General features: G+C 36.2%; 1 protein-coding gene across 4 annotated transcripts in view; it reads left to right on the top strand.

Moving 5' to 3' along the window:
- The window catches only part of STAM2 (signal transducing adaptor molecule 2), a 50035-nt gene extending 36277 nt beyond the window's left edge, over positions 1-13758 (top strand). For 2 of the 4 annotated variants that reach the window (XM_040229079.1, XM_040229076.1), the window contains 6 exons: positions 830-909; positions 1044-1131; positions 2919-2973; positions 7326-7479; positions 10129-10298; positions 12180-13758. In XM_040229079.1, coding sequence (XP_040085013.1) covers positions 830-909; positions 1044-1131; positions 2919-2973; positions 7326-7479; positions 10129-10298; positions 12180-12411 — 779 coding nt within the window. In that variant the 3' untranslated portion in view covers positions 12412-13758. Of the gene's footprint in view, positions 1-826; positions 910-1043; positions 1132-2918; positions 2974-7325; positions 7480-10128; positions 10299-12179 lie in introns of all 4 variants that reach the window. The other 2 variants (XM_040229077.1, XM_040229075.1) reach the window with 1 other exon arrangement.
- The last annotated feature ends 3943 nt before the right edge of the window (positions 13759-17701 follow it).

Here is a 17701-nt window from a genome sequence, read left to right as displayed (position 1 = left end):
ACTATAGGCTGGAGAAATTGAGCTTCTATTTTTAAAAGTAAAAAATACCCTGGATTTTCAGTAAATCCTTGTGTTATGCTGAGCTCTGCTTCTTAGGGCATACTTGAAAGTTAACTAAATACTTGAAATAACTGTTGGGACTTAAAACTTCTTTGGTTATATAGTTTTTGATTATAATTTTAAATTCAAATTTTAATATAGTACAATGTGGCAGTTCTCCAGTGAGCATTTAAATAATTTTCTATATATATATTTTTAAGTTATTTTACAACCTTCTCTTTTCTAAGAAAAGTTTTTGTTTTGTGTTGCTGTAACTATTATCAGGTTGAAATCAGGTCTCTTTTTTTATTTTTTTACATGTAGAAAATAATTTTTTATAGCAGGAAAGAGTGTAGTTCATATATTTAACTCTGAAATTAGCTAATTAGATAATACTCTACTCTCGTGTATATATTTTCACCCTAGTAATAACACTCAGTTTTAGGAAGGTACCTGTAATGACAGTTTCTGTTAATATTGCTTACTTCTTCCACTAGAATGTAAGTTATATCAGGGTAAGGATTCCTGTTTGTTTTATTCACTAGTGTATTTTCAATGCCTCAAACAATACTTATCATATAGTAAGGGCTAAGTAGATAGTTGTGGCATGAATCAATGTAATATGTAATAACATATATTGATTATGAAATATGATTATATTGATTATGAAATGTTATTTAGAGTTTCCTTTTTTTTTCCTTATGCATAATCACAGGCTATTTATAAATTAATGACTAAACTACCAAAGTGAATACTGAGGAACTTAAAGTTTACTTTGTTTCCATAGCAGCTGTGGACAAATTGAATATAATTGATGATGAGGAGGAGGAAATTAAGAAATCAGAGCCTGAGCCTGTTTATATAGATGAGGTAGAGTCATTCTTTTGTTTAATGGTTAAACTGTTAAGACTTTTAAAATGTGTTATTCTTGAGAATGCTTGAAAATAAATTTTTATAGTCATTGAAATTAAAACTCTTCATAAAGTGTCCTGTTACTTTTTTAGGATAAGATGGATAGAGCCCTGCAGGTACTGCAGAGTATAGATCCAACAGATTCAAAACCAGACTCCCAAGACCTCTTGGACTTAGAAGGTACTCAGTGAATATTAGGGATTACCTTAATGTCATTTCATGTTTTAGCAAGTTATAATGTCTTAAATTTTTTCTGCCTCGAGTTGCTTCCAGAGATTAGAAATCTTTGGTGGGAAGTAGACTAGTGTAGTAAAATAGTATATGACTTGGAAGATGTTACAACCTGCCTATCCTGTTCATTGGGGAAGTCTTTACTTTTCTGTAAGCCCACTCATGAAATTTGCAGTTCAAAAAAGGACAGAATTAGAAATAGCATCATAAAGTAACTGAGTCAAAATGTTGGAAATTCTTATTCCTCTTCTAATTCTCTTGTAAAAGAATTTTAAAGGTCAAAATTATACATGATCTATGTTTACTTTGTAATGTAGGGGTATTTGATACATGCTGATGTGTCTTTTTACTCTCAAAGAAATTTGAAGCAATTAAAATAGATGTTTTTGTGCCTTTTTAAAAAATCCATTGGGAGAAAAATCTCTGGTATAAATGTATCAGTTCAGTTCAGTCGCTCAGTTGTGTCTGATTCTTTGCCACCCCATGAACTGCAGCACACCAGGCTTCCCTGTCAATCACCAACTCCTGGAGCTTACTCAGACTCATGTCCATCGAGTCAGTGGTGCTATCCAACCATCTTATCCTTTGTCGTCCCCTTCTCCCACCTTCAATCTTTCCCAGCATCAGAGTCTTTCAAATGAGTCAGTTCTTCTCATCAGGTGGCCAAAGTATTGGAGTTTCAGCTTCAGCATCAATCCTTCCAATGAATATTCAGGACTGATTTCCTTTTGGATGGACTGGTTGGATCTCCTTGCAGTCCAAGGGACTCTCAAGAGTCTTCTCCAACACCACAGTTCAAAAGCATCAGTTCTTCGGTGCTCAGTTTTCTTTATACTCCAACTCTCACATCCATACATGACTACTAGAAAAACCACAGCTTTGACTAGATGGACCTTTGTTGGCAAAGTAATGTCTCTGCTTTTTAATATGCTGTCTAGGTTGGTCATAGCTTTTCTTCCAAGGAGCAACCATCTTTTAATTTCATGGCTGCAGTCACCATCTGAAGTGATTTTGGAGCCCCCCAAAATAGTCTTTCACTGTTTCCATTGTTTCACCATCTATTTGCTATGATGTGATTGGACTGGATGCCATGATCTTAGTTTTCTGAATGTTGAGTTTTAAGCCAACTTTTTCACTCTCTTTCATTTTCATCAAGAGGCTTTTTAAGTTCTTTGCTTTCTGCCATGAGGGTGGTGTCATCTGCATATCTGAGGTTATTGATGTTTCTCCCAGAAGTCTTGTATAATTTTATTAAATTTTTCATAGAGGAAAATCTGGTTATTAATATAGAATATTGTGCTACTGTATCAATGTTTACATTTGGAGATATAAAACTTATATTGAAATGGTTTAAATAAATGAAAAATTTTCATATCTAATCTGTATGTAATTATTTTATATATTGTGACAAGTTCATATTATTGTAACTGATAATAGTTTTCTAAGTATTTTTAAGGTTTTTGAGATAACTCCAAATTTCAGTCTATAAAGTAGTACTTTGAAAGAACATGGTGGGATTTCTGTTCTGATTTTTACTTTGCCTTTGTCACATGGTATTAATATCGGTGTTGAATAGTATTACTGTTTGGTCTATTACAGTCCTTTCTCTAGCATAACTTAATTCTCTTTATATTTTAGATGGTGTTACATATTGGTGCTCTGTTGTTAAAAATTGTTGAAATCGACTTAAACTGGTTTTTTAGTTTCAAGATTTTTAAATATTTTTGTGTTTACAGATATCTGCCAACAGATGGGTCCAATGATAGATGAAAAACTTGAAGAGATTGATAGGTGAGATTCTTCATGCAGGAAATGACGAGTATAGTTTTCTTATGTTGACTTGTTTTGGCAGAACTTTAAGCTGGGAAGTTTTTGTGGAACTGTTCAGTCTCTTGAAATTGTTTCTGTTTCTAAAAACCCGTACAGACTAATAGAATGGTACTTCTGATTTCGATAATAGCTTTTTTCATGGCAATGTCTTATATGTAGAATGATGGACTCCTATTTTCATTTTTGTACCTGGTCTGGAGTTGAGGGATAATGAATAATGAAGAGTAAATTTGAATAGAGCACAAAATGAGAACAGGAATCATAGGCAAGCACTGTTTTATTATATAATGAAAAGTTGTATTTGTAAAACTTTCCAGTGAAATTTCTTCTTTTACTCTAAATCCGATTTACACACTTTCTCTTCTCATATTTCTTCCTTGTATTTCGATATTTCTGTTGTCCTTTTCGTTTCATTATCCCATGGAGTCTTGCTCTTCCTTAGAGATAGCAGCACTGAAGGTCAGACTGTCAAGGTTTTGAGCTTTTAACTTAGTTTTGCCCCTTCTCTTATTCCTCAGAGCTTTATATCTTAAGTCAGAGGAGGGCAGCCATGGTGAATGGCAGACAAGGAAGAAGGCTTTAGTGTCCACAATCATCCCTTTCTAGTATATATTTACTGAACTTGGGTATAAAACAACATAGGAAGAACAGGAGCTACTTTGCTTCTTATCTGCCTTTACCAGAGAAAAGTAGATAGCAAGGTTTTTTCTAGTCACTGAGGATTATAATCTTTGTTCCCTAGGACTTTTTTTTTTTTAATAAAGTTGTTGTATTTTATAGAAATGAAAAATAAATCCCTGTCTCAGTAAATTGTGTCAGTTTCATCATATTTTTTGGTCTTATTTTGGAGAAAGCATGGAGTATCTACTGTTACTCTGTTATTTTGGTTTCAGTGCAGGTATGTTAATGGTTAGTAAATAATAAAATGGAAAAGATTAAAAAGACGGCTTCCCTGGTCGCTCAGTGCTAAAGAATCTGCTTGTTAATGCACAAGACACAGTTTGATTCCAGGTCTGGGAAGATCCCACGTGCCATGGAACAACTGAGCCTGTGTACCACAACTACCGAGCCTGTGCTCTAGAGCCAGGGAACTGCAACTGCTGAGCCCACATGCTGCAGCTGCTGAAGCCTGAACCCCCTCGAGCTTGTGCTCAGAAACAAGAGAAGCCGCCGTAATGAGAAGCCCGTGCACCGCAGCTAGCCCCCATTTACCACAACTAGAGAAAAGCCTGCCCACACAGTAGTGAAGACCCAGTGCAGCCAAAGAAATACATAAATAAAATTATTTTTTAAAAAGAAAATGGTATTATCTTAGGTGTGGTTGCTGCTGCTGCTGCTGCTAAGTCACTTCAGTCTTGTCCGACTCTGTGCAATCCCATAGACGCAGCCCACCAGGCTTCCCCATCCCTGGGATTCTCCAGGCAAGAACACGGGAGTGGGTTGCCATTTCCTTCTCCAATGCATGAAAGTGAAAAGTGAAAGTGGTCGCTCAGTCGTGTCCAACTCTGAGCAACTGCAGCCTACCAAGCTCCTCCGTACATGGGATTTTCCAGGCAAGAGTACTAGAGTAGGTTGCCATTGCCTTCTCCTAGGTGTGGTTAGGGCTGCAATTATTGTAAACCTTTCTTTCTTTCTTTTTTTTTTTTTTTTTATTATAAACCTTTCTAAAGACTAAAAATCTTTTAACTCAGCAGTTTCATGCCCATACTAAATACATAGGGATATATGCAGATTTAGCTCTTTGGGTGTTCTTCACAGTGTTATTTATAATAACAAACTTGAAAGTAACTAAAATGTCTTTCAGTGTGAGATTGGTTTTAAAAAAATTATACATCCACACATTCTACAGTAAAAAGTGTTATCATTGATAAACATCTATTGACATGTAGTGAAAAAAGCCAAAGAGATTATAGTATAATTTTATTTTTGTCAATAAAGAATATTTTCAGAGGAAAACAAATAATCACTTTATTTTTAAAATTATTTTCCTCTGAAGATATTCTTATGATATTACTTTTTTGAGCGAAAGCTCACCTGTTAACCAGCTCTCTCTTTAATTTCAGTCTCTGAATAGGCCAGCTGGCATTTTCTGTTTCATGCCCACTGACTGCAGATGCAGCTCCTGTTTTGGAAAATGCTTGTTATTCTTCAGCAAATTTTTATTGACTGTTTACCCTTGTTGAGCATTCAGACATGAATACAATACTGTTTCTTTCCTTGAATGGATCACCATTAGTTTGCTTTTCCTAAGAAGAAAAATAACTTTACTGTCAGAATATTAAATTTTAGCTTTCATTTCTGTCATTACAGAATGAAATTTTGTAGCATTTATCCTACTAGCAAATTATATTGGGTAAACATGTAAATTGACTTCAAAAAAAGGTGTAGATAGAGTTATTGAAGAAAGATCCATAGCCTGAGCTTAACTATGTTTCAGGCTGTTCTGACATTCTTTTCTACTGCCTTCCCAAAACCATTTTTTACCACCTCTATCAAAGTGCCTTTTCTACCACCTTTTCACTCTTCCCTTGTGTATCCTTCTTGTTTGTTTCAATTGCCTTGATTTACACTGTCCCACTGACCTGACTTGGTCTTCCTTTTTTGTTTGACCTTTCCATCCTTCCTGGAATACCAGCTTAAGTCCTGGCTTCTCCATAAAGCCTTGACAATCACATTAATCCCCTCTTCTAAACTCTTCGGTCCCCTACCTATTTCACTGAATTTTGCATTTGGTTATGTGCTATCTTATATCATTTACTATTTTTCAGGCCTTGTCTTCCTAACAGACTGCAAGTCTTTCTGAAGGAGAGAATGATACTTTTGCCTAATTTCTCTTTCCCAGGATAGTGTCAGGCACAGTTTAGTAAAAATTTGTTACTGCTTTGGGATTGTGTCTCAAATCCTTGAAGGTGATCTCAAGTGTGCATTCAACCTGCCCTTCAGTGTTCTTCTGGTGTTTCATTAGTATAATACTGGCTTATATGGACTCTGGTTCTTAGAGCCTATGGTTCTTAGTGACACATCTGTTAGCATGGACGCTCATTTCTGAAACTTCTGTGCAATTTACAACCAATATTTCTGAAAGTAGAGTTCAGCCTTCTTGATACAGTCACACATGCAAGAGAGCAAACACCACTTTTTGTTTCAGACATAACAGTCTCTGATAGAGGAAAGGTGACAAGTCCTGGTAGGATTCAGTCGAGGTCATATATTGGGTAGCCCTGTGTCTGGCTGCTCGCTTTGCTTCTTGTCTCTTGAATCTCTCTGTATTTTAAAAGCTACATTAATAAACAGATTTGCGGGTGCTTTAGGCCAGATTAAGTGACCACTTAACTTTTATGAACTTGTCAGTTATAAAGGGAGTTCTTTATTACCCCAGAATGATAGCAAAACTGTACTGAGTTGAAAGGACTGGCTTTGGAATTCCCTGGGCAAATTTGAAGATGCAAACTTGAAAATATTATTTGGACCTATATTCACTCACTTTCAAAAGAAACCAATGAACAAGCTGTAGAGACTAGTTCATGTATACATTTTTTAATTTGCATTTTCAAGGATAATTATTAATTTTTTTTAGTTGAGCCTTTCATGAGTGCAAGCAAATAAAAATGTGTCGTTTTGTTTGTGAATGTGCTTATATCTCAGTCATATTGTATCTCACACCTGGCTCTGGGCCTTGCCTGAGCACTTTCTTTTTCTACTAAGATTTTTAATTAAGACTTGGACTCTTCCTAAATTCAAAAATTACTCTTGTTTGTAATTGAATTTTTAACAGAAACCTGTAACATAAGAAAAAAGTTCTCCTAGCACCAAAATTATGAATTGGTTGCATTTTATGAGCTGTGGAAAGGAATTCCCCTAGTATTATGAAGTTATATCAGCCTAGTCATTACATGAAGTAAATAATTCCTCCTCCTGTTTTCCGTGTTTGAATATTCTTTCATAGTAGAATCTTTTAAAAATATGAATAGAAAATGTAAATTTTAAAAATTAATTTATGTTGCCAAGTGAAAAGTGAAGTTGCTCAGTCATGTCCGACTCTGCAACTCCACGGACTGTCGCTTACCAGGCTCCTCAGGCGACAGTCCATGGAGTTTTTCAGGCAAGAGTACTGGAGTGGGTTGCCATTTCCTTCTCCAGGGGATCTTCCTGACCCAGGCATTGAACCCAGGTCTCTCCCGCATTGCAGGCAGACGCTTTACCATCTCAGCCACAGGGAAGCCCTTCTTTTCATTAGTCTGGTATGTTGCTAAAAATATGCTTAAATGCTTAAAAACTTTGAAAAGTATTAAAGAACTTTTCTTCTATATCAGGAAGCATTCAGAATTGTCTGAATTGAATGTAAAAGTCTTAGAAGCTCTGGAACTTTATAATAAGTTGATGAATGAAGCGCCAGTATATTCAGTCTATTCAAAGATCCACCATCCAGCACATTACCCAACTTCATCAGCTGGAGTTCCAATTCAGGTGAGCATATCTTTTGAGAACATTTTTCAAAATTTAAAAAAAGTTTTAAATTAAAAGCATAGTATTAAAATTTCTGTGGTCCATGAATAACATTATAAAATCCATCTTTGTCAGAAAAATGTTAGATAAACAGTTAAGTGTTCACCAGGACAATTAGACACTCATATTTCACAAATATGTTTTAGTTCATTTATAACATAATGAAGAGACCATTAAATATATGAGGGGAGTTCTGTTCTTCAGAAGGTTTTGTAAGTATAAATCCTTTGATTTAGGACAGAGCCTGGCATGTCAGGAATCTTCCAGATGAGGTACTGATGCTGTTCCTGTTGCCCAGCAAGCAAAACCTAACATTTATTTTAAATTTCTGTTAAGATTTCTTTAACTTCTGTGATTATTAAAAAGGCCTAAAGAATGTATTCTGTTCTCAGATCATGCTTTATATTTTCTCAGATGTATGGCTTACACTGGTAAAAATCCACACATGATGAGGATATGATGCAGGTCTATACATACAGGTTCCATGAGCCTTTCATGAACATCTTTTCCAGGGCTTTTTACACCTTTTCTGCGCTTCCCAGCTGAAGTGAATATTATATTTCTCTGTATCCAGTATTCTGAAGCCTTTTTCAAATTTCAGCCAGTTAGCAATTGAATTCAGAATGAGCTTGGATGAACAGATTTCATGTGAATGTATGAAAACTGGTAGGTAAAGGAGTGTGTGAAGGAGACACCAAGGAGAAACAGAATATGGATGCATAATCTAGGTGACTTGACACAACATAATTGTTAAGTAAAAAAAGAATAGTTACTATGGTAACTGTCACATCAGACAAGATGCATTTATCAAATATGCTGTTCCCCGAACTTCTGAAAATGATGAGAGTCATTACATGTGAGGGTAGAAAGGACTTCTGGATGCAAAAGACAGCTGGAGTTTATTCAGTATTATTTCTATTTATCTGCTGCTGCTGTGAACATGAAACAAAAAGTCTGTGCCATTGTGTTATAGGACTAGATGTTGTATTTACTCCTTTGTGTGTCTGAAAAGGGTTATTTGTCCTTCCTGTGTCATGCATACTGTTTACAATCCATGTTTCGCTCAGCACAACTTATTCCTTTAAAAAGTTAGCATTCTGTCTAGTTTGATTCTTCATAGAATGTTATCTACACTATTCACGCATAATAACACTTGAAATATTTGAAGTTCCTATTCTAATTTGAAAAAGAGAAGTTCATACTAGAAGAAGTTAGAGTAACACACCATTCGCTGCATCTGTGAAGGCCATTTAGGAGTCCTGACGTGCAGAAGAGGTCCACTCCCACTATCTTAGCCTGTTGTCAGTGGGCTGTGTGTGTCTGCTAAGGAGGTAGTATGATTTTTTTTTTCCTTTTAAAATATTTGGTTGCACCACACAGCTTAGTTCCCCAACCAAGGATCAGACCCCCTTCAGCAATGAAAATATGGAGTCCTAACCACTGGAAAGAAAGTGAAAGTCACTCAGTCATGTCCAACTCTTTACAACCCCATGGACTATACAGTCCATGGAATTCTCCAGGCCAGAATACTGGAGTGGGTAACTTTTCCCTTCTCCAGGGGATCTTCCCAACCCAGGGATCGAACCCAGGTCTCCCACATTGCAGGTGGATACTTCACCAGCTGAGCCACCAGGGAAGCCCAAGAATACTGAAGTGGGTAGCCTGTCCCTTCTCCAGCAGATCTTCCTGACCCAGGAATTGGACTGGGGTCTCCTGCATTACTAACTGGGCTCTCAGGGAAGCCCCCTAACCATTGGACTGCCAGGGACTTCCCATGATTATAGTTGTCAGTGTAGTAGTTGATTTGGCATTTCTAGAATTCTAAATTTTCATGTTATTGGTCTTTGCTTTAAAAATAGTTTAAAACTGGTGTGATGATAGTTACTGTATGATACTTGTTAAACATGCAATTATTTTGAATGTTCTATTTTGTTAGCAGGTTGTAGATCCTGTCCTGAAAGAGATGTTACCCTGGAAATTAAGTAGGGCACACATACATAGAAATATCCAAAGAGACTTAGACCATGTTGCTAGTTCTTGAGGGCACATCTCCTTTACTCAGAATTCTTCTCTCCTTTTGTCCTATCTGTCCTGCAGGGGGGATGAAGGAGGCATTGCCACAGAGGGCCTGCACCCTGCCTTGATACCACTTATCCTTCAACTTATTCTTTTAAGTTTCATTCTTAAGAAGTTGAATAAGGCACCCTGAGATAGGGGTGAAGAAAGTCATCTCTCTCATGGTGACTTGAAGTGATACTGTGCTGACTTGAAGGGAGTATATAGTCTTCTGTGGCTCGACAGCAAGACATGTTACCTAGTAATAGACAGCCTAGATGAGTTCCAACCTGCTGCTTAAAAATACACCACCTCCCTTCCTTTCATCCCACTGCAAAATAAAAGAATGAGCAAGTAAATCATAAACTTCCATGGATTTGGCACTGTGATGTGGAAGCGCTTCATGTTTTATACCAGGGTGGACAAATTGGTGAAATCAGATTGCTCTCCAAGAACTATAACATTTTATTTCATTTAAGTCTTTTAAAGTTTTAATGTATTGCTAGACAGTAGTTTGGGAAATCAGTGAGTCAACCTTTTCTCCTTGGTTAACAGACATACCCAGTTCAACCACATGGTGGAAACTATATGGGTCAAAGTATTCACCAAGTCACTGTTGCCCAAAGCTACAGCCTAGGACCGGATCAGATTGGTCCACTGAGATCTCTGCCTCCAACTGTGAATTCCTCAGTGACAACACAGACTGCTCAAACTCCGTACTTAAGGTAAGTTTTTGGGAGCTATGTTAATTTTGTAATTATATACATTAAATTTTCACAGATGTTCAGAATGAGCGTAATTAGACCCTTTTCTTTATAATAATAGTGCCCTCTTTTGCTGTTGAGATGAAGTTTTAGAAGTGCTCATTCAAGATCCCATGAGATAGGAATGGTGCTATCTTAGCTTTGCTACCCATACTGAGATGGTGCCCAGACATGGATTATAGTCTGGGTCCCTGGGAAAAAATACAGCTAACTTGGAAAAGGAAATAGCAAGCCACTCCAGTACTCTTGCCTGGAAAATCCCATGGATGGAGGAGGCTGGTAATCTACAGTCCATGGGGCCGCAAAGAGTCGGACATGACTGAGCGACTTCACTTTCACTGTCACTTCCCTTACAGAAGCTAAGCCAACGATATACTTAACACGATGCTATAATTAGTAGTCTCAGTGAAGACAGAAGTGGCAGCCCACTCCAGTGTTCCTGCCTGGGAAATCCCATGGACAGAGGAGCCTGGCGGGCTATAGTCCATGGGGTCGCAAAAGAGTCGACATGACCGAGTGACTGAACAACAACAAAGTGGCCTCAGACACATTTTAGGATGTGTATTCCTAAAAAGCAAAACCCTTTGCTGTTTTGACTCTTAAAAGAAGTATGTTTCAGCTGTGGAATTTGTCGTCTGATGTTTTTATACTCTTCACTTCTATTTTGAATACCATGTTTGAATCTTGCCTTCTGTTAACTTTGCTTAACAACACAAAATGTCTATTTAGTACAGTCATATGTAATGATCTCGAAAGTCTCTTCCCACTCTTAAATTCCATGAGTATAAATTTTAGATATGATCTGGTAATTAAATCTGTTCATACTGGTATTTAACTTAGTTAAAATGTAAAAATTTTGTTATCCTGAGTGACATTAGGAATTACAGAGAGAAAAACTATAAAGGAGTATAGACATTAAATCTTCCTGTGTTGAAGCGGTATATTTGGTGCAATTAAAAATTATAGCCACTGGGGAAGCCCCTTTTAAAAGTTACATTATGTTGGGACTTGACTGTGGTCCAGTGGTTGAGAATCCGCCTTCCAATGCAGGTGACATGAGTTCGATCCCTGGTCGGGGAAACTAAGATCCCACATGCCATGGGGCAGCTTAGCCTGTGTGCCACAACTAAGGCTTGATGCAGCCAAATAAGTAAATAAATAAAAAATAAAAGCTACACTATAGTAATTATAGGAACAAATAGATGTCCTGCAGTTTGGTGTGATTTTCAACCTAGTAGGGATTTGGGATTTTTTTGTTTTGTTTTTGCATAGTGTTAATATAGTCTGTTGAGGGTAGACTCTGGTCCTCTGTGGATTCCACATTCTCCCTGCTTGTATTATTCTTATGTAGGGATTCAGGTTAAGCTACCAGGGGCAGCTTGGAAAGGGTGCTACAGAGGAAAGTGTAAAGGGTAGGTAAGGAAACACAGTCTCCGCTGTGCTGACTGAGAGAAGGGGGACAGGGGAGAACGGGCCAAGGGTGTGCTTGAGCTGGGGTTCTGTTCTCACCACAGCTGGTCAAGGACACCAGGGGCCGAAGCAATCTGCGTCTCCTCGGAGGATTTCCAAATGTTTCTGTGAGAGATTTTGGGGAAAACAAAATTAGATAGGCCTTATAATCCTATATTTTATTTTACTTGGAGTACTTCCTTCTTCCCAAATATGGTAATTACATTAACAGTGTTGGATAGCTGGAGTGGTTAAATCATAATCAGAATCGTAGAGCTATATAAACTTAGAAATATGGAAAAGACATTTTTATTTTGTCACAGTGATTGATCTCCGACTGTAACCCAGACAATGCAAAGTAAATATGGTTTTCTTTTTAAAATTTTGTTTCAGTACTGGACAAGACACTGTTTCCAATCCTACTTACATGAACCAGAACTCTAACCTTCAATCAGCTCCTGGTGCAGCTGCTTACACACAGCAGATGGGGATGTCTGTGGATATGTCATCTTACCAGAACACTACTTCCAACTTGCCGCAGTTGGCAGGCTTTCCAGTGGCAGTTCCAGCTCATTCCGTTGCACAGCAGCAAACAAATTACCATCAACAGCAGCCTCTCCTTTAAAATCAAACCAAACATTTTCTTGAAAGCCTTCATAAGTGTACTACTCAACCCTTGTGATTATAATCTGAAAATATTAACAGAAGGAAAAAAAATTTTTCTCAACTGAAAAGACCCATGAATAAATAAAGCACAAAAACCTGTCTTATTTTATTATGCTATAAAAAGTTCTTTTCAAGTTCCAGCTTGTTTGAAGTCAGACTTTTGATCAGAGGCAGCTTCAAGTTGCTTCCAGTTAGTTTTTTCTTACTTTCAAATCTCTCTACACAAATCTGGACAAACAAATAAGTAGCCTTATGACACTAAAGAACAAGAGATGGGAGTGTAGGAGTGTAAAAGGAAAGCACCATTTACCCCTAAATTGTCATGGTAATTGGGAAAGCACTGAAACCTTTAAGTACTTTTTGTCTGCCTTTTTTTTTTTTTTTTTTTCAGTTTCCCACATACCATTGTTTAAAAAGGCGAACATGTTTTTGTGCAAGCATTTAGCTTCCCTGCGTATTTCCTTTGTTTCCTTAAATTGCAGTTGTATTTGCATTACTGTCAGTTTTGCTCTCAGTGATGTGTTGAGTAATAATTAGCATAGAATTGTCTACAGAAGGAAGAGCACTTTGGGAGGAACAGAAATGTTTTCTGTTATTATTAGTGAAGACCATGTAAATGCAGATGTGTGTTAAAGTGTTTAGCCAGTTCTCCAATCATGCCAACAGTGGGTTGAGGAATGCCCCATGAAACATTTCCATTCCCTGGGAAAAAAATAACATTTTTTCCTACAAGGGTCCTTAGCATTTAGAATTGCCACTTAACAACCTTTTCAAGTGGTTTTGGCCAGCATCTAATGAAGATATAAGGTCCATTTGGGTGTTTTTTTTTTTTGATTGGTCAGTTGGTTTTGTTTTTCTGCAGCATGGTGTGCAGAGACACTGCATTTCCTTTTTCCAGACTATGTGAATTTGAGCTACGAGACATTCCTAATAACTTGATGCAGTGTATACCAGGCATGAATGATGTGTGTTTTTACTGATTTGTTGTTTTTTTAAAAGGTGATTTGAAAGATTGACAATTTTGGCCATTGCTTTCAGAAGTAATCTTGAGCTTGTGGAATAATAACAGGCAGTGGATTTATAGGGAAGCCATCAAGACCGTTTTCCTGAAGCCTATGTTCTAGGTGAGTTTGAAATGCTAGTATATTCCATTTACTTGGGAATTAGGTAGTAAACCAATAGGGATTGTTTTCTTTCCTAAGAATTTGCACCACTACTGCATCATCTGCCAGCTTTTTAGATAACACAAAATGTGAATACATATGCTCGCAAATTCATGGTATTTCCACTGGGAGAAACAGTGGATGTAAAGTTAAGTTTTTAAAAATTTAACTCCCAGGAATTCCCTAGCTCTCCATTGGTTATGACTTGGCACGTTACCACTGGGGTCCATGTTCAAACCAAGATCCTGCAAGCTGCAAAAATAAATAAACTTGCATGGAAGCAAGATTTCTATATTGTTTTTTAAAGAAAGCCCTTAATCTTTATACTAAGAATCCATTTGAAGATAGTGCTCTGGAAATATTTGTCATTTCTGTGTTTATAGAAATTCCATTATAAATATGTTCCTTTTTCAAAGAAACTATATTCTGGAAAAAAACAGTCTTCTGTATACTACTTGGTCTACATTTAAAGGGAAAAACAAGCAGAATTTGAAAAACCCAATTTCTGTCATTGTCTTATTTCAGATATAAGTAACTGGAAAGAAACTTTTAACCGTTCATATCTGTTTTCTGTTTTTATCCTGTTTTTTCCTGTTTTTATTGTTTTTATTCTGTTTTTTCCTTCTATGTGAATTTAGTTATATACTTGTAAGAAATTCTAAAATAGCACCTTACTTTTTTGGAAATCAATCTTCTATAAAGAAAACAAAACAGAAAAACATTTATAAAACCTCTTGATAATAATTAACATTTGCATAATATATGAAAAATCTTACATTTTTCCCCCAAACAATATTTAATAGTTATTTTAATGTTTGTGTAAATAATTTATGTATAATTGTGATCTGAGTTGTAAAAGCTTGATTCTGTGTAAGTCTTTGAATTACAATAAATACTGCACACCCACTAATTTGGGTTCTGCCATTTTTAAGTTCAACTAATGTAGTTTTGGAATGATATAACATGAAATGTGTATATAGTGTATATTGGCATTTACCTGTGAAATTTTATATACCTGGAAGTTTCTTCTCCCTTTTAAATTAAAAATAATTTTATTTTTGCCATACTGTAGTGAATTTTGTGTTACAGGTTGTTGATAGTATAAAAATGTTATTAAATCTATGTACTGAGATGATATTTTTGGTGTTAATAAGAAAAACAGGGTTATATTTCTTTCTTTTTCATGATCTTATGGATGTGTTTAAGACCTGTTTATAATTAAACATTTTCTGCCAAAGGAATTGTCTAACATCAGATTTCTGCATTAGGTTCATACTCACTATTTTATATAAAAAATAAAAATAACTTCTACTTTTTCATATGGAGGTGCATTAGAAAGAATTCCTGACAATTTATAATACAATTTTCACTAATGTAGGAAAAATCTACCCTAGATCTTAAACTATATGAAGTGAGGAATAGTCTTACACTTTGAAAAATATATGATCTACCAACATTGTCTTATAATTAAGTAACTTGTTTATAAAATTACCTGAACATTAAATAATTATAATACTTATCAATTAACAATTGATACCTGACTACATAACAGATATCACTGTATATTTTGAAGACAGTTATAAAGTTTCACCATCCAAATTTTTTAAATTTAGCTGTTAAAAATTATGGTTTAGGAATTTTAAAAGAAGGTTCTTCTTAGTAAAAATTGTGCCAAGGCCCCTGACTTCTGGGAGAGGATTTATTGTCATTTTGATGAGAAAGCTGAAGTTATTTTCATAAGTAATAAATTATAAATACTATAGCACCAATCTGTCATGCTTTGTTTCTGTCAAAAGGCATTTTTCTTATTTACGTACATCAGTTTTAGTAAGTAGAGGACTCAGTTCTAGGGATTTGATTTCGTTTCTTTTGAAGATTAAATATTTATTTTTTAAATAAAGTTCTCCACAGAAGTTTGGTTCTAATCTTACCAAGCCAAATTTAAATTTGCATCTTGAAAAAACCTTACTGTGTCAAAAAGAGAAATTAGGTTGCTTACATAGAGTAGTGGGATGAATGAAAGTAAAGTCAAGTCGCTCAGTCGTGTCTGACTCTTTGTGACCCCAGGGAATGTAGCCTACCAGGCTCCTCCGTCCATGGGATTTTCCAGGCAAGAATACTGGAGTGGTTTGCCATTTCTTTCTCCAGGGGATCTTCCCAACCCAGGGATCGAACCCAGGTCTCCCACATTGTAGGCAAACGCTTTACTATCTGAGCCACCATGGAAGTTCCCACATAGCTCAGTTGGTAAAGTATCTGCCTGCAATGCGGGAGACCTGGGTTCAGTTTCTGGGTCAGGAAGTTCCCCTTGGAATAAATGTCCTCCCAAAATTCATGCTCCCCTAGAATGTCAGAATGTGAACTCATCTGGAAAAAATCAGCAGATATAATTAGTTAAGGATCTCAAGGTGAGATCATTCTGGATTTAGGGTGGGCTCTAAATCACATGACATACCCTTATGAGAAGGGAAGACACAGAGACACAGCCAGCAAGTTGTGAAGAAGGAGGCAGAGATGAGGATTAATCTACCACAAGTCAAGGACTGCCTGGGGCCACCAGAACAGGAGGAAGCAAGGACAAATTCTTCCTAAGAGACTTCAGAAGGAACATGGCCCGTGATTTCAAATTTCTAGCCTCTAAAAGTCACAAGAAATCAATGCTTTAAGCCACTCTGAGGTATTTTGTTATGGCAGCACTAGGAAACTAATGAACTTGGATAAAAGTCTATGGTGAAATCTGAATACCGGGCATTCCAGGCTTTTACAAGACTGGTTAAAATTGTCACAAGAGTTCTGAGACAAATAAGTCCAGCTGCTAGACTTTTATTATCTTTTTCAAACTGTAATGAGATTGTATGTATAAATGAAGCTAAGACCCCTGATAATCCCATTTTTAGTGATTAAAAAAAAATCTGCATTTCAATAATTGATTTCTTTCTGCCAGAGCTTATGCAATTACTATTCGCTCTTCTAGTGGGTATTGAACAAAAGGAGAAATGTTCAATGCAAGCAGAGGGACAGAAGAAGAAACCAGAAAACTGGGTATCCTCCAGAAAGGCTACTGAAGAATTATGTTCTTATTTTATACCATAAAATAAAGGAAAATTTCCAATACTTTTACAGCAGGTCAATGACCTCTACTAATTATATATAGTCTAGGGAGCCTATCTTTAAAAAAATTGAAGTGAAATCATGTAACATAAAATTAGCCATTTTGAAATGAACAGTGGCATTTTAGTACCATTTACCACGTCCCCAAATTAGTCTTTTTGTTGTCTTTTTTTTCCACTTAGCATAAAGTTGTTGAGGCACATCTCCACATATGGTAAATGATGTTCATATACCACAGGTTTATTTATCCATTCATCTGTTGATGGGTACTTGGACTGTTCCCACCTTTTTGCTATTGTGAATAGTGCTGCTATAAATGTGTGTGTACATGTTATTTGAATACCAATTTCCAGTTCTTTTGTATCTATATATTAGGGTGAAACTACTGGGTCATATGGTAATTTTATATTTAATATTCTGAGGAACTGTCAGACTTTCAGGCTGCCACCAACAATGCTTGAGGGTTCTGACTGATTTCTCTACATTCTCACCAATGCTTATTTCCTGTTTTTAAAAATTATAGTCATTCTGATGGATGTGAAGTGGTGCCTCATTGTGGTTTCTATTTGTGTTTCCCTAATGGGTGTTGAGCATCTTTTCATGTGCTTGGCCACTGTGTATCTTTTTTGGAAAAATATCTGTGAGCCTTCTGCTCATTTTTTAAATTGGATTGTCATTGAGTTGTAAGAGTGCTTGATATATTATGGATACTAGACACATGGATCTAGTTTCTTCCATTCTGTAGGTTGTCTTTTATTTTCTTGATGATGATCTTTGATGCACAAAAGTTTTTAATTTTGATGGGAGTCCATTTTATTTACAATTTCTTTTGTTGCTTGTGCTTTTGATGTCATATCTAAGAGTTCATTACTAAATCCAAGGTCATGAAGATTTTTTCCTGTTCTAAGTGTTTTACGGTTTTAGCTCTTGAAAGTAGGTCATTGACCCATTTTGATTTAATTTTTGTGCATAGTG

This window comes from Oryx dammah, unplaced genomic scaffold, assembly GCF_014754425.2.
Source record: "Oryx dammah isolate SB20612 unplaced genomic scaffold, SCBI_Odam_1.1 HiC_scaffold_27, whole genome shotgun sequence".
In the NCBI taxonomy this organism is placed as follows: Eukaryota; Metazoa; Chordata; class Mammalia; order Artiodactyla; family Bovidae; genus Oryx; species Oryx dammah.
The sequence above is the reverse complement of the archived record's forward strand: the minus strand, read 5'-3'. Positions and strand labels throughout refer to the sequence as shown.